The sequence below is a fragment of the Trematomus bernacchii genome, unplaced genomic scaffold (assembly GCF_902827165.1).
Source record: "Trematomus bernacchii unplaced genomic scaffold, fTreBer1.1, whole genome shotgun sequence".
NCBI lineage: Eukaryota > Metazoa > Chordata > Actinopteri > Perciformes > Nototheniidae > Trematomus > Trematomus bernacchii.
In genome coordinates this window covers 2,986,427-3,006,476 of record NW_022988098.1, presented here as the reverse complement: position 1 = coordinate 3,006,476, position 20,050 = coordinate 2,986,427, and the positions used below count along the sequence as shown (strand labels likewise).

The 20,050-nt window shown below is 42.7% G+C and overlaps 2 protein-coding genes across 3 annotated transcripts; both read left to right on the top strand.

Moving 5' to 3' along the window:
• The first annotated feature begins 1,784 nt into the window (after positions 1-1,784).
• rae1 (ribonucleic acid export 1) lies at positions 1,785-7,467 on the top strand. Of its 2 annotated transcripts, XM_034121952.1 has the most exons (13): positions 1,785-1,919; positions 2,546-2,658; positions 2,770-2,874; positions 3,095-3,187; positions 3,291-3,377; positions 3,462-3,548; positions 3,805-3,876; positions 3,985-4,092; positions 4,253-4,359; positions 4,554-4,629; positions 5,064-5,258; positions 5,390-5,475; positions 6,034-7,467. In XM_034121952.1, coding segments are annotated over exons 2-13 (1,107 nt in total). In that variant the 5' UTR covers positions 1,785-1,919; positions 2,546-2,568; the 3' UTR covers positions 6,035-7,467. The 2 variants fall into 2 exon arrangements, with proteins under 2 accessions (XP_033977843.1, XP_033977842.1); XM_034121951.1 differs by lacking the exon at positions 6,034-7,467 and having other exon boundaries at positions 5,390-5,479.
• A 777-nt stretch (positions 7,468-8,244) lies between these two features.
• On the top strand, positions 8,245-19,330 carry LOC117475453 (RNA-binding protein 38-like). Its single transcript, XM_034121669.1, has 4 exons — positions 8,245-8,677; positions 10,699-10,822; positions 11,784-11,838; positions 17,553-19,330. The coding sequence occupies exons 1-4, from the start codon at positions 8,465-8,467 to the stop codon at positions 17,893-17,895; spliced, it is 735 nt and encodes a 244-aa protein (XP_033977560.1). The 5' UTR covers positions 8,245-8,464; the 3' UTR covers positions 17,896-19,330.
• Positions 19,331-20,050: the final 720 nt, after the last annotated feature.

Below are 20,050 nucleotides of genomic sequence, written 5' to 3'. Positions count from 1 at the left end.
GCCTCCATGAATTACTACAACAATGTGTAAAGCACTCCACTGTGACTTTAATAGAGAGTTAATGGGGGTGGGGGTAAACAATGAATGACAAAGCAACAATCCTATACTGAAGTCAAGATAATACGTGGGTTTTACTCTGTTGGAAAAGATGACTCGATCTGCACATACACCTCGAGGAAGTTAATGTGTCATAACCACAAACTGAAATGACCTTTTACAAATGTGCATGTTTTTGTATATAGTAAACCATTGAATAACCCATAAATGGACTAAAATCACACAACCAGATTTCCATTTGCACCATGCATACAATAGTCACTTGAGATGTTGTTTTTTCTCTGGAAAAGGTCACTTAAGCTCATCCCTGCAACCTCCTGAAGTCCCCCTTCACTACAAACATTTGACAACATACCTAACTACCTAAGAAATAAAACTGTTATGCTCAAGGACTCTTCTGCAGCGTTAATGCATTTCAACAGGTCCTAGTTTACTTTACAGTCTAGCCACATCATCTTCCCACGCAGTAGATCTGAAGGAGCTTTTACACTGTCGCAGACTCACAGCAGCTACGCACAACTCTCAACCTTAGGAATGTACTGAATCTCATAATTTAATTTCTGCACCATATTCTACTAATTTGCCTAATGTTTACTGACTGAGTCCAATAAGAATCAATCATTACATCTCCCATTGGAGCTTCAACCATAATATGTGTCACACTGTTTGGCTGCCCACAGCGGATGAATAAGAAGTACTGAAAACTTCTCTGTTTTGTCAACATGTATTAGAATACTGTGAAACTGTGGGTTTGTATTGATCCTGCACAACAATAAATCCCACAGGGAAAGTGAGGCAGGATGCACTTATATTATTATTTTGTAAATGTCATTCAGATTATGTGTGCATGCAAAATCTAAAATTAAATAAATAACAAGGATAACCTGCGGTTGTTATCAGTGTTGGAAAGTAGGCCCGCAAAAGTGAATTTACTAAAGTAGACCACAGTAAAGTATAATTTAGTAAAATTATGAGGTCATGTAGGCTACTTTACTTGAGTTTTTACAACTGATGCTACATTATAGCTAGTTGTAGTTCAGTTGGAAATATTTTAGGCTACATTTTGATCCACCAGATTAATCTAAAAGTTAAAAGTTATTATTAGTTACTTATTTAAAACACAGAATCACTTTATAGAGTCCAATCTCAAAGCCAATACAGTAAAGTAATTTAAAGGCTTATTATTCATGAACTGCAACATTAAAATACTGCTTGTGAATGCATAAATCCATTAGCCTAGCTAAATGCTAACACCCTTGAAATAGCCATTCTAGATGGGAAGGCCTACCATATTACTTTTGCTGCCTAAGACACATTTCGACAGGCTTACATATTTGTTATAACATATTTTACATTAATTAAATTGTGAACCGAAGGTATTTTGTAGTTTGCTGTTGTGTTACTTCTGCTGTATTAGCCAAGTAAAGGATATATGAGTAGGGTACTTCTCCAAAAGGTATTTCCCACATTGCATGATAACGTATGGTGTGCACTTCACTGGTATTGTGCATTATTGTGGCAGACAGGTGAGGGAACGTTGGGATACATACTGAATGAACTACAGACGGTGAGGAACCATGTCAACGAGTCTACACTTTGTCCACCATGCCCCTGTACTGAGTAAACTAGCGAGGAGCAGACACTCACCTGAGCAGACACCACAATGTGAGAGTCCATCTGATTACAGTCAGACACTGCCTTCCAGCGCTCACTCTGGTCATTGCATGCTTCTGCCTTTACCAGGGCCAAAATACGTCACCAAACTGCGACATACTGAGGAACTAGCGCCACATTTTCGATGCGCCAAATTATATTGGCATTTTCAGCGTTTAGGCTCATCGCCATCATTTAACATATCTGGGGTATGTATGTTATTATAATTATAATACGTTTCTCCACATGTTATAATGTTTAAATACGGTGTTTGATTTTGCAGCCGAAATAGCATTAGCTTGCTGCCATAGTTGACGGTGTCTAAATCAAATTAGCTAACCTTAGCTAACGTTTTGAAACGCTGTTATTTGTTGACCTCTCCTACTTAAAGCACAAATCTCACTTAATGTTATTTTAAACACCACACATGGCTAAACTGCCCACTTGTTGTCATACTAACATGGAAGCTAACGCTAGCATTTAGATGCTAGCAGCAGTTAATGATAAACGTTAGTTACATTAGCATCGTGTTTTCAAGTGGCCAATGTTTTGGTTTGCGGTACCCAGTTTTTCCTGATACCTTACCTAAATCGTTGTTGATAAGCTTGTTAAGTGCTATGATAACGGTCTTGGGATTGGTCATGTTAGATTGTCCTGTATTGGAACACTATTTACCTAACGTTTAAAAAACATACAGTAGTTTCTTGCTTTCACGCCCTTTTCGGATTGAACCCTACATCCAGTTTGCATTACTTAACTTTCGTTACATGTTATCACGATGTGTCTTTTTCTGATACTAATGAACATATTACGTCACGTCTTGCTTCTCTCTCAGGCGTACATTGGCGTTAAAGTACTATGAGTCTATTTGGAACAACCTCCGGGTTTGGAGCAGGAGGGACAGGTGTCTTTGGAAATGCAACAACAGACAGCCACAATCCCATGAAGGTAAACAAGCAAGAGTACAGGACAAAAGCATTACATATTATAAATCGTTGTGATGACTGACTGAAAACTGTGCCTTCGCATGTAAATGTTTTTCATGTTTTTGTCTTGTAGGATGTTGAAGTGACTTCACCTCCAGATGACAGCATCAGTTGTCTGGCTTTCAGTCCTCCCACCATGCCAGGGAACTTCCTTATTGGAGGATCCTGGGCCAACGATGTGAGCTTTTGTTCATCATAGTATTTGTGTACAATTAAGATTATGGCGTACACAGTTGTTGATTGATTTGTTTGAAGATTTTGGATGATCATCGGAATATGAAGTTTGAGTACAGTTAATGTTCAGAATGATCCTGTCACACTACTTCTGAAATGCACAACAGTGTATATTATGCTCACATGTCAACACAGTTTAACAATGTTTTATATTGTAACCTTAGGTCCGGTGCTGGGAGGTTCAGGACAATGGACAGACTGTCCCAAAAGCCCAACAGATGCATACAGGTCCAGTTCTGGATGCATGCTGGAGCGACGTAAGTCTCATCAACAAAGTAACTCAAGCTCTGCAGTAGATGCTGTCTGCTGGACCGTGGAATAATTTATGTTCCACGTTTATGTGCTATTGTCATTATCCAGGACGGGAGTAAAGTCTTCACGGCTTCCTGTGACAAAACAGCCAAGATGTGGGATCTTAACAGCAATCAAGCAATGCAGATTGCACAGGTAGGATAAGAGTTTACAGATCAATTGTGTCGTCATAACAATGAAACACAATCGTCTTACACTCTTCACCATTTCTCCTCTCAGCATGAGGGCCCGATCAAATCAATCCACTGGATAAAAGCCCCGAACTACAGCTGCATCATGACTGGCAGTTGGGACAAAACACTGAAGGTACAACAGCACATTTCAACACATTGTTTTCATTCTGTTTTTGCATTTAGGGTGCTAAGAACATCTGAAAAAATGACAACAAGCCAATGAAAATATTACCAACCATTGTGTTTCCAAAACAGATTTCTAGTAAACTAGATTTTCATTCACCTCCGGACCATTATTTGTTATCAACAATTGCTACTATTAGGACTTTTATCCTTGATGTATCTACATTTGTAATAAGAAACATGACTTTTTATGTTTTTCTCTTTAGTTCTGGGACACCCGCTCTCCCAATCCCATGATGTCTCTGCAGATGCCGGAGAGAAGCTACTGTGCAGATGTTGTAAGTGGGATTACAAGTACAACATAAATTAGTCATACGTGGTAAGAAGATAATTGAATATATAACTTTTTGTGTGTTGTTTTTAACCTCCCTGTCTGTTATATGCAGGTGTACCCCATGGCGGTGGTGGCCACAGCTGATAGAGGCCTGATAGTTTACCAACTGGAGAACCAACCCTCTGAGTTTCGCAGAATAGACTCACCTCTCAAACATCAGGTGAATTCTCCTCATCAATTAAAAAAAATATCTCTTCTCTTTGTCTTTTCCCAATCCTACACTAATGTACAGCTGGATTCCATTTCTGGTTAATATAGACTATGACATTGTACTCCTCATGCATGACTAACTAACATGCTCTTCTGCCCTGGCTCTGTAGCACCGCTGTGTTGCCATATTCAAGGACAAGCAGAACAAGCCCACAGGCTTTGCACTGGGTAGCATTGAGGGCCGAGTGGCCATCCACTACATCAACCCTCCAAACCCGTAAGTGTCTAAAACAATCAATTTCTACCAAGTGAATGAATTTTGGAAGTCTTGCCAAAGGTGTTTAATTTATTCAAGTGAAGTGCAGTCACTATTATTTAGTTACTACATCATTTAAGAGACACTGCTCTTTCTCTCAAAGCCCTGAATAAAGAAATAAAAATGACATAAATGTGTTTCCTGATTCCTTTTAGAGCCAAAGACAACTTCACCTTTAAGTGCCACAGGTCGAATGGAACCAACACCACCACTCCACAGGACATCTATGCTGTAAGTTGTTCCGAATTTTTAACAGTCTTGACATTTTCAATGAAGTGTATGCTTTGTGCTGTTAAATTATATTTTGCGTACATATTTGTGTCGCAACATTGAACGATTATACCAGTTTTAGGACTCAAACTGTTAAAGTCTACAGTAGGTGGATTTAATAACAGTAGTTATGGATGTGTTAGATCTACATTAAACACAACTAAAATTAATGAAATTAATTAAACTTGTGATATTCCTATGTAAGGTGATTTTTGCAGTAAAACGTAATGTATTTTAAAAGTGTTTAATTTAGCACAATATTCAATATCTAAGATGAATGAAAATATGGATTAAAATTAGATTTTCTTTAGTTGGTCATACTCGATCAGATACACTTACTAACCTAGTTAAAATATGTCCTCATCCCTCACCTGAATCCCTTGTTCTCCCATCAGGTCAATGCCATCTCCTTCCATCCTGTCCACGGCACTCTGGCGACTGTGGGCTCAGACGGGCGCTTCAGCTTCTGGGACAAAGACGCCCGCACCAAGCTGAAGACCTCGGAGCAGCTGGACCAGCCCATCACTGCCTGCGCCTTCAACAGCAATGGCAACATCTTTGCATACGCCTCCAGTTACGACTGGTCGAAGGTAAGAGGAGTAACATGTTGACAAAAGCTGTTATCAGGTGGTGCTCTCACTACAATAGTTAAAACATGCAACTCATTTGGGCCTTTTCTAATATTTTCTATTTTGCTCTGTTTTTCTTCTTTATTCCTAAGGGACATGAGTACTACAACCCCCAGAAAAAGAACTACATCTTCTTGAGGAACGCTGCCGAGGAGCTGAAGCCTCGGAACAAGAAATGGTGAGAGCCGAATATTTTCTATGAACCTGGAGGCTGCACTTATTGCACAGGGCTGCCCCACTTCCTGAATACCCATGAGACACCCATTTGGGCCTTTACAGGCACCCTATGATCCCTGGCATGCATGAATGTAGGCAGTTGCAATACACATGATCTGACAACAGGTAGCCTAATTTTATGGTAATGCACTGACCTGAGTGAAGACATTTTTAAAGCAGGTGTAGTTGTTGCTGTAATTGTGTAAACCAGCTGCATTTGCATTTTCACAGTCAGGAATTTTGAGATGAAGCCTGCTGGTTTTTTTTAAAAGAATGTAGCTTTTAACCAGTGTTTATTGGCATTACAAGGTATTAAATGACTGTTATTTATTAAAATATGGATACAATGAAAATATTTGAGATATTCAACCTATGCAAGCCTCTGTGGTTTGTGTCTGCTGAATAGTGATATTGTACTGTTTGTTCTGTGCCAAAAGGGACGCAGTGAACACCCTTTCAGAAGTAAACATAAATGTTCTCACAATGTTCTTTGTGACTGACTGCTGCCTCCTGTCTCTAGATTCATCGTGCCAAGTCGCATCTCTTGTGGGGAAATGCGGAAGACCTGCTGCTTTAGTGTGTGTAAACGCTCGAGGCAGACTCCCTCCTTTCACCTGGACCAATGGCGTGGTGCTGCGTACTGTGCATGGACCAATCAGAGGGGCCTACCCAACCTGGCGTTGATGATCTCTGCGTGACAATTGGTCGTAGAGGTCATCAAAGAAGGGGGGGGGGGTTTATTTGTCACTTATGTTGATGTTCCGTTTTTTTTTTTGTGTCTAGCTCCGATTTTTTTACAACTTTCCAAAGACTTTTCATTCTCTTCTGATTTGCTGTTACTTCGTCGTTAAGCTCCGTGAAGGAAACTGGGATGTAAAATTATTTAGTGCGTACTATACATTTTGAACATGTTTATTCCAACCTGAAGGGAGGAGGTTAAATTCCTGTATAAATGTTTTTTGGGGATTCACAGACCTGTATTGTGCATGCGAAACCATGAACCACTATCTCATGTTTCAGCTGTAAATCTGTTCATCACGCGGTTCTCTAACACTGGAATTATCACAACTTAAAAATGATAAACGTTGGACAACATCTGTATCACACACTTCTCCTGTCTGCTTGTTTTAACCTAAATTAACCAGCAGGTGGAGCTTTTTCTCCTTTCATTGTCTCAACTGCAGCAGTTACCTGTGGAAGAGTCAAAGAGCTGAGGTCAGAGAGCTAAGCAGGACAAATGAGATCAAAGCATGACACGGGGCTTCTTCATCCAGGTTAAACCTCTTTGACAGGGATACACAGCTGGAAATAAGGGGATTTATCAAGAGGATATGAATGAGGCAGCACGGGCAGGCACAAAGGCCATGTGTGAAAAGTGAACTAGTTCATAGAGGAGAAGGTGTGAATTAAATGCCTTTTTATTGCGGTCATTAGAGTATCACCTCACTGTTAGCCTGACCGTTAGTACTTAGCAGTGGAACTTGAAGGCTTCGAGGGCGGGAAGATTTGCTGCTGCCACAGTTCACCGGCTCCTTTAAGCTTTCATGGGGTCACACTAGTAGCGCTCCTCTAGACCCCTGTCTCCTGTACTGTTTCAACATGCTGTACTGAGTTTATTTTATCTAATTCATTCCTCTAACTTGAATGATCATGAATTAACCTGAATTACTGTCTCGCAAAATCACAGGAAAGTAATATTTATTTGTACATTTAGGTAAGCTAACTGTTGGATTGACCTGTTGCTTTTCTCCCTCTGACCTGCACAGAGGTTATCAGTGTTTGTGAGTAACATGTAGAGACGCGTAGAAAGCATTACTGACAGTGGAAGTATAAGCTCAAGTGCACCCTTGACCTTTTTTTTTGTTTTTGCAAAATATGCCAATCATTTGCTTTTATGATGGGCTGATAAAAGGTGGCCTGTTGTGGCAGGCCCAATTAAATGTGCCATATTGTACTCTTAACCAGTTTATTTCACAAAAAGCCTTAAAGCTATGGGTACCAGGTTAGACTTTGATATTGCTTCTTCAAAGGGAAGTTGGGTATAATCACTAACTTTATTAGATTTAAAATTAATCCCAATGGTATGTTGTTCTATAACACAAACAAAACTCTCATAGAATAAATTGTGAGGTCACACATAAGTAAGGTTTTCTTAATAAAAAAATAAAAAAGGCCTACATAAAGAATATTTAGAAGTTAACACTGTCTGGGGTTTGATTTCTCCTTATGTGTATTAAGTAATAGGGTATTTTAAAAGTAAAGAGTAAAACGCCAGCATAATATATTATAAAGTTAGGATTAATAGCTTATTGTGTTTTAGCTGAAGTGGTGTGGTTTCGACTGTCCTTTTGTTTCAGCTGCACGGCACTGTTGCTTCATGATATGTGCCATGTCACGATGATAAAAGTGAAGTAACAACAAATGCATAATAAGCAGACTTGATTAACTACTGCTTATACAGGTTTAAAAAAACGTTATTTGTAATAAGTGGACACAATGACTTCCTTATTACAGGAGAAACATGCACCATGTGGTGGATCCGCGCTTTCTGCCGTACAGTACGGGCTTTTCTTTGTGTCGTAAAGGACAAAAGCAGGTGCAGCACGGCGCCGGGGAAGGCGGACCAATGGGAGGAACGGCTGCTAAAGTTGGCATTCGGCGGTGATGATGATTGGTTAAGAGTTGGAAGTGGGCGTGGTTTCAGTTGTGGCATATAAAAGCTGCCGGCACTTTTTTCTTCAGTGTCAAAGAAGAAGCAATTTGAGTCGACGCAACCAAGAGGAGCTCAGGCGCAGTTGTCATCAGGTTGCTACAACTTTGAGCAAAGGTCACAACACGATTGGAAAACTGCGCCATAATATAGAGCCGTTTTTGTTTTACAGATGCTGGGACATTGTTGCATCGCTTAGTTTATTTCCTGCGTGCCTCCGGTCCTCTCCCCCGGCTGACCAATGCTTCTGCATCAGTACATGAACGGAGCCTTGGAAGTCATGCATCCCTCAGCGATACAGAAAGACACTACTTTTACCAAAATCTTTGTCGGCGGGCTGCCATACCACACGAACGATGCCTCACTGAGAAAATACTTCGAGGCCTTTGGGGACATTGACGAGGCTGTGGTGATAACGGACCGACAGACCGGCAAATCCAGAGGATACGGCTTTGTGAGTACTTTGACCGCCGTGCACCAACATGTAGCACTCGTTCACAACTTTAAACACCATCAGACCACATTACAAGCTACTCTTTTTTTATTTTTATTCTGCCATAGATTTGTACTAAATTGTCATTTAAACATGCTTGTTTTTAGAGTATACATTACACTTGCTTGCCTTTTTTATGTGTCTCTCCCTTTCTTAATATGAGTATTCCTATCAAAAAAACATCCATTCTCGTTTTATCTACTGTGTGTAGTCATTCAGATACATGTCAAAGGTAATCCTCCACTGAGGCTCACTGAAATAATTGCAAAGCATCTCTGCTTTTTCGCCTGGCTGACTGTTATTTTAGTTTAATGAGGATGAGGGTTCACACAAGTTGATGGGTAACTAAGAAGATTATATTTCAACATATGCCTCATGTCCATCCCCCCAATGCATCCCCCCTCACTCACCCCTGAGCAACCCCAGCTTATATGTGTGTGTGTGTGTGTGTGTGTCAGTCTGCACTCCTTGCTTTATATGGTTATTTTGGAGCAGTGTGGAGGATGACCGTGCACACTCTGCCTTCCTTTGTCAGGGACAAGAGCAGTCAGCCGTAGCACATGATTTGCATCACATCTTGGCTACTGAGATAGAAAATTCCTACGTTAACAAATTGTCCTATCAAATTTGTGTTAAATGTCCCCTTTGATCGTATCTTTTTTTCAGTCTGTGTGGACAGTCCAAGCCATATAACATACTTGGAAGTTAATATATAAACTGGGGTTCACCTAGTCTGACTGGCTTTCTGGACTTCTGGTGGGAAAAGTGCTGTTTACCACAACATTAATCAAAACTTGATCTTGGCTGAAGTTGCCTTAAGTCAGATGTCTAATTTTAAAGCTACAATAACAGATGACGTTATCCTGTTAAAGTTAGACAAAGATGGTTATTCTCTCACTGTCACAAAGAACAGGAGCAGCATGAAAAAAATGCAAATATTTACCAGAACTTTGAAAAGAAGCATCAGCAGCACTAATGCACTGTCGGGCCAAAGAAGGAATGGAAAACTGTTATGTGTGCATGTTTACTTCTGAAGGGGGAATCGTAAGACAATTGCTCTGGGTGTGTTTACACATCAGCTCCCTGGGGAAAAGCCGTCTTGTGTCTTAACGGCTGTGTGTGGAGGCCGGTGATTCAGGTTAGACAGGCTCGGGGCCATGTGGGTGCTGCCTGGGACAAGTTGAGCATAACCGAGGTAGATCAGCACTTTCTAGTTTTTGTCTGCCAAGAGGAGACATGCTTCTTCTGATTGCTCTAGTCAAAGAGATAGCTGGCAGCAGGAGGGGAGGTAGGGAAGCGCCCAAAAGCTGAGCGCACCTTTTTTCTAAACACACTTTAGAGGTGGATTAGGAGAACCCCCCCCCTCTTCACAGTGTAAACACAGCCTTGTTCCTTCCTGTGTGTTCACAACACAGGCCCTGGAGTGGGCTTTGTTCCGGATCCCTACACTATGAAGAGGCTTTTTTTTAAAAACGTCCTCTTAAACAATGCAAGAGGTGGCCTATATACACTGCTCTGTCCACATGGAGAGGTGACTGAAGCCTCCGAGTTGGCAAAATGTGGCAATCAAAACAGAAGGACCCGTCTAATGCCAGGAGGCAGAGAGGAGGACGAGGGGTGGGGGGACTTAGACCGATCTTCTTAATATTTTGTCCCTAATTGGATAAGCTCCTTGTAGCTCTTCCCAGAACCATATTTCAGCAGGTCTGCTGAGTGGCACTGCTGCTGTGGGCAGTTTTCAAAGCTTATCATTGTTCTTTGTTTGTAGTTTTCTAAAGACAAACGGAAATCTCAACAGTGGGAAACCTGTAGGGGGGGATTTTTATGATAAGGCAAACAGACCAAGTCCTGTTTAGTTCAAGTGTTTTTGTTTAGCTTGAACAGTTAATGTATAACCAGCCGGGGACACCGTCTGACCCTGACTCCAGATAATGATTTTTGTTCCTGTGAGACCTTGTTGACAAGTCTGACTTTGTTACCAGGTGACAATGACAGACCGAGGATCAGCAGAGAGAGCCTGCAAGGATCCCAACCCCATTATCGATGGCAGGAAGGCCAACGTGAACCTGGCCTACCTGGGGGCCAAACCCCGCAGCATTCAGACAGGTGAGAGAAATATTGGAGGTCTCCTAAATCAACAAATAGTTTGTGGAACAAGGTTTGTAAAAAGCCTTGACACATAATTGCTTGATTTTAAATGTTTGTGTTCTTGCATCTCACTGTACAAAGGAGCTAAACATATAATGATCAAAACGTACAGTTGAGTCACATTTGTATATACAATTACAAAGTTAGAACATGCATTTATTGCTATGGGTTAAGAGTTATTCTTCAATCTTTATTTTGTGCAATTGCACTGATGATAAAGCTTTGATAATGTGCCTTGAAAGTATCTGAATTGTACTCTTGAAAAGCTATACAAACAAAGGGCTGCTCAATTAATCGTATTTTAATTGCAATTACGATTTTGGCTTGCAACGATTATGAAAACAACATAATCGAAATAAAACGATTTTTTTTTTTTAATTGTTTTTTCAGTTGAATTATACTTAAACTTCAGGGTAATCAACTGTTAAAAACATACTGTTCAAAAAAATGTTTTCACTAAATGGATGTTTTCAAAGTAAATGGATAATCGTTTTTAATAATCGTGATATCAATTATTGACCCAAATAATCGAGATTATGATTTTTGCCTAAATCGAGCAGCCCTAATACAAACCAAGGTTAAAATAATGATACTTCCTTTCTCAACCAATGGTGAGAACAGCATAAAACACATGACCAGACAAAACAAAAACAAACCTGGTTTAAAAAGTACCCGTGTCAAGGCAGTCTTGGTCCAATCCATATGCAGCATATTTCATATTTACATACAAAATAACTCGGTTTCTCCAATGCACACATGCTTTACTGTTGCTTATTGCGCATTTGTAACTGTTGTTCCATCAGTGGTAGGTTAGAAACAGACGCTGCCTCTGTCTCGCTGTGCCCTCTGTGTATTGTTCTCTGGTCCTCCTCTGTAAATGCAAATGTGTGTGTCTGACAGCCAGCCTCCTATCTTGCAGGCATATCCATCGGAGTGCAGCCCATTCACCCAGCACTCATCCAGAGGCAGTATGGGTAAGTGAGCGGGAGTGGGCGATGTTGTATTTCACTGTGTGGGACGCCACTGGGCCTCCATTTACTTTGACAAACAGGGCCTCTGGAAAGTACATGTCAGTTTCTGTGTCCAGATGCAACTCCAGAAGTAGGCCATTAGCATATTTGAGTTTTGTAGGGCCGGGTGATGTTTCGCACGTCTGTGGTAATAGAAAAGCATTCCAGAGGTGAACGTGTGACTCTCACTGAGGCTCCGTCACTGAGGCTGGTGCCCCACGGGAACGCATACGGCAAAACACATAGGATTAACGCAATCGCAATCGCAAAAAAGCTTCCGTCCACACGCAATATACACCGGATAGTGTCTGTTCACATGAGACAGCTCCGTTTAGCTCCAACCACTGGAAAAAGCTGCAGTACATATGCCAAGCCTGTACGTGGCGCTGTAACTTCATCCACAAAAGCAGCGAAGAAGCATGGTTGTCATGGCTGCACTTCTGTTTATTCACCGTGGTGGGGGCCGAGGGAACCGGGCAGAGTTTTTCGCCGGTCAACGTGTGTTAAAGTTTAAATCTTCCGGACAAAATTATAAAAGTGCCGGTCAAAGGTCTTCATTGTTATTTATTAAGCTTTAAAACAAATGAATAACGACGATATATAATAATAAAATACACGGAGCCTGTCCTCTCTTTTTCCTCTCTTCTGACAGCGTCAGTGTCTGTCTCATGCAGCAGCTGATCCAGTAATGAGTGACCCGGCCGACAGTAAAAAATAAACATATTTATAACTAGTTTAGGTAGTTTGAGAGGTAATTAAAATAGCTAAGGGTGATGATCTGACTTGAAGTGTGTGTTTTGCTCCCGCTGTGATGCAGCACACACAGGAGCTGCGTGTCTCCGTCCTGTCAGATTAGACTTCACTCGCGTTTATGTCCATATCGAGATAAAGATAAATAATCTGAATTCAGTGTGCAGTTTACTTTTGCGGGGGTGAGCAGCAGAGGTGGGGGGAGGCAGGGCTATTGCGTCATCATTATCACAAAATGATCGTAAAGAGGTGATCACACGGAGCCGTATGACCCCCCCCCCCAGAGCGCTCCGTTCCCAGATCTATCCCCCTTTGGACCCGTTATCATTTGCGGGGTCCGTTTCTATCGTTTAGTTACGGCCTCGTGTGGCAAAAAGGGCTATACGCAAGAGAAATATGCGGATACAACCCATTTTCGTCCTCGTGGGGCACCAGCCTGAGAAGGCCTGCTACAGGTGGATGTGTTGTAGAAACAGCCTGGAGAGCGTCTAGGAGCCATGGTCTGTTAAACGGCTAATGAGCAGCCTCCGCACCCCCCGCAGCTCGGATATCATCCTTCACCACCACTCATGTTTTACACACCAAACCTCAGATCTGTCTGGGAGATAAAAATAGTCGAGTTGACTCTCTAGAAAAGTGGTTTTGTGTATAGGTTTTGATACATGGTGCCTATAGAAATACAAACTAACATTTCTAACTACAGATATGAGTGGTATTCATCATTAGATTAAAAAGAAAACCAATAAAAAAACAATGTTGAACAGCTTATTTTAGTAATTTATCACGCATTAGTGGCAACATTTGCTGGCAACTTTTTGAATTTGAGGATTTTTAGTAAATTCGTTTTTTCACCATAGCCATTTTCCTCTGTTTTATGACATGATCTACAGATAAGCATAAGGTCAAAATGAATGGGCAACAGTTCTGATCATCAGCTGTTTACGCATGTTTCAAGCTTGAATTACAACAACTACAGTTTGAGTAATATGAGCTAGATTCAGGCGTGCACACTGGGAGGCTGTGGGGTCTGTTTTCTTGACATTTCATGAATTAAACGTTCAGTAATAAATGAATCAGTCGTAGCTCTATCCAGTATGTAACTCTGGGCATTTTGAGTGTTTAAGAGCTTCGGAAAAATCCCAGGACAATCCCCAGTGACAAAAGAAGAAACATTTTGTGGCTTTGTAGGTTCATGATGTGTTAATCAGTCATTTCTGTAAGCAATCACTGGGTCTGAATGATTAATCTCGGACTCCACTATGAACATGTCCCATCATGTCCGTAGGAGGAAAGTCCCTCAAATGTCCCGTGCTCCTGCTGCCATAGTGAGCATAGATGCCACTGAAACCCAGAGGGTTTGAAATGTGGAGCACAGTGCTTCTCTGAGGCATGTGCCCGACAGGTGCTGGCTCGTGTTACACCCCCTTAATCTCCTCTGACGACCACCACCACCCCAGAGAGGCGCTCACAGCACCTGTCCACCCGCCTCTATTCGCCAGCTGACAGACGCAGGCCTCCCTAAGATCCAGAGCGCACAAGTGGCTTTTCTTTCAGCCTCTCTTCTACCCCCCCAAACCCCTTGACAACATATGGTGTGAGGACATGATCTGAAGTAGGATTTTAAACAGCGCTGGTTGCGTGTGGCAGCAGTGTGATGGTTGCTGCTGTGTGTTTATTGCTGTGGTCAGCAGATGATGGGGACTGGGCCAGAGGGGGGGTCACTGAGGCCAGGGACATAGTTTTGATGGGGAGGGGGGGAGTTTTCAGTGTGCTTGCAGATTCATCTCCACTCATGCATCAGTTCCTCCTCTTCTTCATCCACTTCCCTTCTCTTTCCCACATAATTTGTATTGTTTTCAACTCTAATTTCTCCAATTGAAGCTGAAGTGTCAGATAGAGCCTGAAAACTGACACCTCTGTGAGACTGGGGGGAGGGGGCAGGGAGTTGAGGGGGGGGGAGGGTATCTGGGGGTGTATTCTGGGACTTAATGCTTAATGAGGCAGTCTGCTCCCTAGGAAACCCACCTCTCCAGGTGCCAAACAATACACCTTTTTTCTTTCTACCGCTGCTGCCAAAGAATAGTCACAATCAACAAAGAGGAGAGGAATATGAAGTCGCCTTACCAGTACTGTAAGGTGTTGTTTAATCCCCCCTCCCAGTCCAGCCCTGTCTGTTTTCACACTTTCTTTTGCGGTGAGTCATGCGCCGAAGGTAATTTCTCTTATCGTGTAGAAATATTTAGCGGCTCGGTGTGATTTATCGCTCAGGCTTTTCACATCGCCTCATTAGATTGCCTCAGTGATGATGATTACTCTGGCCTGTATTTGTAAATGCATACGGACATCAAATGTTTTCCTCTTGTGTCTCAGTGAGTGACGCTTTATGAAACAGACTGGCGGTCAGCAAAAATACTGCTGACCTATGATCTTCTGGCCGTCAGCCACATTCCCCTGCCACTGCCCCACAATGCACTTGGCATCTGGCATTTCCGTGGCCCCGGGAGCTTGTTGTTACTGTCCCCAACTAGCCACGTCCCTGTTTTCTCTTCACATAGAGCTCAAATCTTCATCTCTTTATGCACACCAGAGATCTAATACAGGAGGGCTTTGTTTACCCTTAAGTCCCTTCAGGCGTACATTATTTACATCAGTTTCTATTTACCTAAACAAGGTCACGTGATTTTAAGCCTGGATTAAGGCGAACTGCCTGTGGCGACACACTGTCAAGGCCACGGAAAAAAGGCAGGCTCATTATACATCATACGAGTGAAAGCACAAATGCCCCACAGCATTAATATATGGTCATCTCTGAGTGAATGCATCATTGTACGAGGCTCAATAGCACTGTGAGGGTAGATTGCTCTCGTGGGTGGGTGGGGGTTACCTTCCTGTGCGTATGCTCACTTGTTATGTGCCACTGTTATCTTGTTTTATGTCTGTCTCAAATGTTCCCTTCATGAGCCAGATGTCTCACTGAGCTGGTGTAACTTGTTTTTCTACCATGTTGTTTGAAATATCTTCCTCAATGGTGGAAAAACAGGACATTTATGCAGGTTTCTTAGCTGAAGCTGCCATTAAGGATGTCTCATAACCACTTCTTTTTTGTTTCTAATACCAATTCTGAGTCATAAAACTTGTGTATTGGCCAATATCTAGTAGACATTGCATTCAAAACCAAACATTTAACACAAATCCTAAGGAAAATTCAGCATTTTAGGTTGTTTTAGAGGCACCATAGTATCTTATTAGAAGCAATTGTTCTTTTACAAATTGTGCTGCAATCATACTTTTTATGTGGGCTACTGAACATTACACAACATTTGGATTGGTAGGTGTGATATATATGCAGCACATATATGCAGCACCACAATCAGTGTCCTGCTATTTGAATATCTATTGATTTAATTTCAATTAACGGTCAGATAACTGATAACACATGTCAGTACCCCAAATGCTTCCTGATCCCATCCTAAATGTTACTGACGATATTCCTCCTATCCAACCTTCTGCCATGGTTGCTTCCTGCTGCCAGCTGACCACCAGCGTACCAGCAGAGGATCAGAAGATGCCCACAGTGCAGGAGTAGTCCAGAGGAGGGGGGGGGGGGGGGGGTTTGACAGAAAATGTCTGCCTCGCTCTCCCCGTCCCTCCTCCCTCAGCCAGCCCCACTCCAAGGTGCCAGTGATGGCGTGAGAGTGCAGTGCGGTGTGCTGTGATGGATTGGAGTGCCTTTTTATCTTTTCTCTCTTGTGTGATATGAACTGAAGAGGTTTTGCTGATTGCGGTGTGACTCTTTCCCTATTATGGCATGGTTTGGGGTTTGCAGTTGTTACTGGTGTGTGTGTGGGTGGTTGGGTGGAAGAGGGGGGGGGGTGTTTGAGAGGGAGTGTGTGTTTGTGTGAGAGTGTGTGTTTGTGTGAAAGCGTGATGACATCCCTATCCATGCATGCTTCCATCTTTTGCTGTGTTGATTTCCCGGCTGGCTCTCATTACTGATCCTCTTCTTCTGCCGGATTGAATCATAGAAGAAGAAAAAGCTAACACTGAAATTTAAATCCAGACCATGAAGGGAAGATTTCTGTCAGTACTGAGATGCAGCTCAGTAGTGTACGTCAAAGTGGCTTTTGTTGTGACTTTGTTGTCTTTGTCTCGTGGTCTGGGTCCCAAATGTCAACGATAAGTGCTTTTAATGAAAAAAAGTTGGTTACATCACCCTGTTAAATGAAAGAGGAGGGGTTCTTCTCTCCGCCACAACCCTCCCTCCCTGTAGACGACAAACCCAGGAGGGACACTTCATGATCTGACTCAAATAGACTCTCCTCTTCCCTTTTCCTTATCTCATAAAGTGGCAAAGAAAGACCGCGCAGTCCCCGGACCCCACTGCTGTAATGGGCTTTATGTGAAATCTGGCCTGACACCCAACTCTGAACTCCAACCCTTCCCCTCCCCCGGCTAGCATCATCACCTAGCAGATTTTAAGTGAGAACTAGGAGACTTCTGCCTTCACAAACTTCCCTTTTTTGTGTGGTTGCGTGTGTTGAGCGAGTGAAGAGCAGCAGCTGTTAAAACACTCTGTCAATGCCTGAGCTTGAAAACCTGCCAGTAACGGCTGTCTCTGTCATTCACCCCCGCCATCCCCCTCCCGTCTACCTCAGGAGGCTCTACCTAACAGGTTTTGTAGGTTTTACTAACTGACACAGACTGAGCGTTGAGTCACCTTCGCCTGCTAACCTCCTCCTCTCCTTCATGTAGCCTTTAATAACAGTGGATCTCCATGTGAGGATCTCCTAGTTTCAGAACACCACCAGAGAGTTTATATTCCCAGCAAGCTCGCCTTCTGGGAGCAATGTAAACAATAGAAGCAAGGCTCTGAGATTTCTCTGCTTCACCATCTAATAACCCTCCTCTCTCTTTGCGTCTGTCTACAGGTTGGCCCAGCAGTACGTCTACCCACAGGCCTACATGCAGCCCAGCATGGTGCTGCCCTCTCAGGTTTCCTCCTCCGTCGGTAGCAGCCCCTACATGGACTACAGCGCCGCCTACTCCCAGTACGCCCAGGCGGCCTTTGAGCAGCAGTACCCGTACGCCGCCTCTCCGGCCAGCTTCCTGGGGTACAGCTACGCCACCAGCCCCACAGCCAGCGCCGGACCAGCCCCTGCCGCCACGGCACCGGCCTCCGTCCACGCCTCCCTCCCCTCTGCCGCCGGCCCGGGACAGGCCTTCCTGCACTACGCCCAGCAGCAGCACATCCAGCCGGACCGCATGCAGTGAGCCTGTGAAGGAAGCACCGAAGAAGAAGACGAAGACGGTGGAGGAGGGAGTAGTGGATGCGGACCTTTTTATAAAGAGATGATGGCGAAACCTTTAAGGGTGACCCAGCTATCATCAGCAGGGGCTTTCAGGAAGAAAAAAAAAGGGTGGGACTATTGCACTATACGATCAGGAATGAACCCTTTGCTCGTTGGCTAAAGGGTAAAAGGGTTGGGAGGCTGTCAAGGTTCACGTTTGGGAAACTAGACAGCTTAAAGTATGTGGTTGCTTCCAAGGGCTTCCAGAAGCTGACACTTCATGTTTTTATTATCATTATTATTATTATTTTTATCGTCCTCTATTATTGTATTAATGTCAATGTTTGTTTGTATGCCATTATTATCAATGTTGTTCTGGCTCAATCAGTGGAAGTCCTGTGTGTCCGTGGTACATACTGATGGTGGGAGAGCTGTCACACCTCTTTCCTCCCGACCCCCAGTGTCAGGGGCCGGATATTAAGGGCACTGCTGCTTTGGGACACTCTGGGACAGTCGGAGATGGGTGAAGGCAAACATGGGGGGGAGAAGGGAGAAGGGTATACAGCCAGCCCTAAGCCTCTCTGTGGTCCCATCCTAGTGCCCTTCACAGGGTAGAACTGCCCCGTGAACAAAAACCTCCAGATCTACGACACAAGAGGACGATGAGATTTCACCTCAAGGACAAATCGGAAAGAACGTTTCAGTATAAATGACAGTGGGAGCTCCATTGTTTTTTTTATGTCAGGACTACACTTTTTTGTATTCTTAATTAAAGAGGCCTTAATAATACAGAAACTCCTTTTTTGAATCTCTTGATTTTTCAAGCGCTCCCCTCCCCACTACAGAAACTAAGTGCAGAGAGTTTGTAACTGGCCTTTCAGCAGTCGGTCACATTTATCTGGCTTGCTTGGGTCTTGATCATTTCAAATGGATGTAGATAATCACATGCAGTACGTGGGCGACGGGGAGCAGGAGCGCTGTGTATCGTTGTTGAAAGGTAGCTGACACTGAGCTCAAACACCAGTGTGTTTCTTTTTCTCACTGAGATTGTTGAGGACATTCATGTACAGCAATTTAAAATGTTTTCAGTCATCAAGTACATTTACAATATTTATATGTAGGTATTTATATGAGGTACTAAGTTAAGATAGCTTCTTTGTTTTGTTACTATGACTCTTGTTGTGGCACTGATGTCATTTAACCTGCAGATACACAGGTGTCGTATTCATTTTGATTTATGTCCTGTCACGATGTCCGACGAGTTGTGTGCACGGCAACTACAATTGATGCTCTTTTGTAGATCCTTGACCGGTTGCATAAGAAATTCTTTACATTTTTTTTCAATAAAGATGTCTTTTACAGTCTCTTCAAAGAAGCCATACCAAAAAAAATTGAAATAAAGACTTTGTACATAAAGATGACTCTTGACTTCTTCTTTGATTGTTGAAATGTATCAGCAAAATACATGTCAAAAAGGGAACTTTAATCATACATGTTATGTGTTATTGAAGCATCACTGTACTCGGATAAAATGGCTAAATTGCAAGTCCTGCTGTGATGATACTGTGAAAATCCTGTGAGGTGACAGGGTTCACGTGTGTGTGTGTGTGCTTATCAAGGCTGTGTGTGCTTAGAGATCCTGTACATGAGGGGAACAGAGGGGAGGGGGGTAGGAGGCTCAGACTTATCAAGCCACAACACCACCACCTGCCAGGGGTGCTGGGTGTTTTCTCGCCAACACATTTGCCTTTTTATCTCATTCACAGTTTTGTTTAGTTTGACAGAAAGTGGTTTTCAAGTCTTGGTTTCTCTGCCGTTTCCCAACAGTGTCTCTACATGTTTATGCTTACATCAGCTACTTGGGAAGATGTGTCACTTCAAAACCTCACTTTGGATTGGAGGACAAAACACAGGCATGGTTGTAGGAAACAAAAACACATCCATTATCTTGTCTTTACAATATACCCACCCAGTAATGATTCACAATACAGCCTTTCATTAAGGATATGCTTTTTATCTGGTGCAATGTTTTGATTTATATCCACTCAGTCCTTATTTACTCACGAAATGTTCCACATACCTGTAATTATGTGGACACCCATGTCAGTGAGTTTCAGTTCACATGATTTGTATTCTAA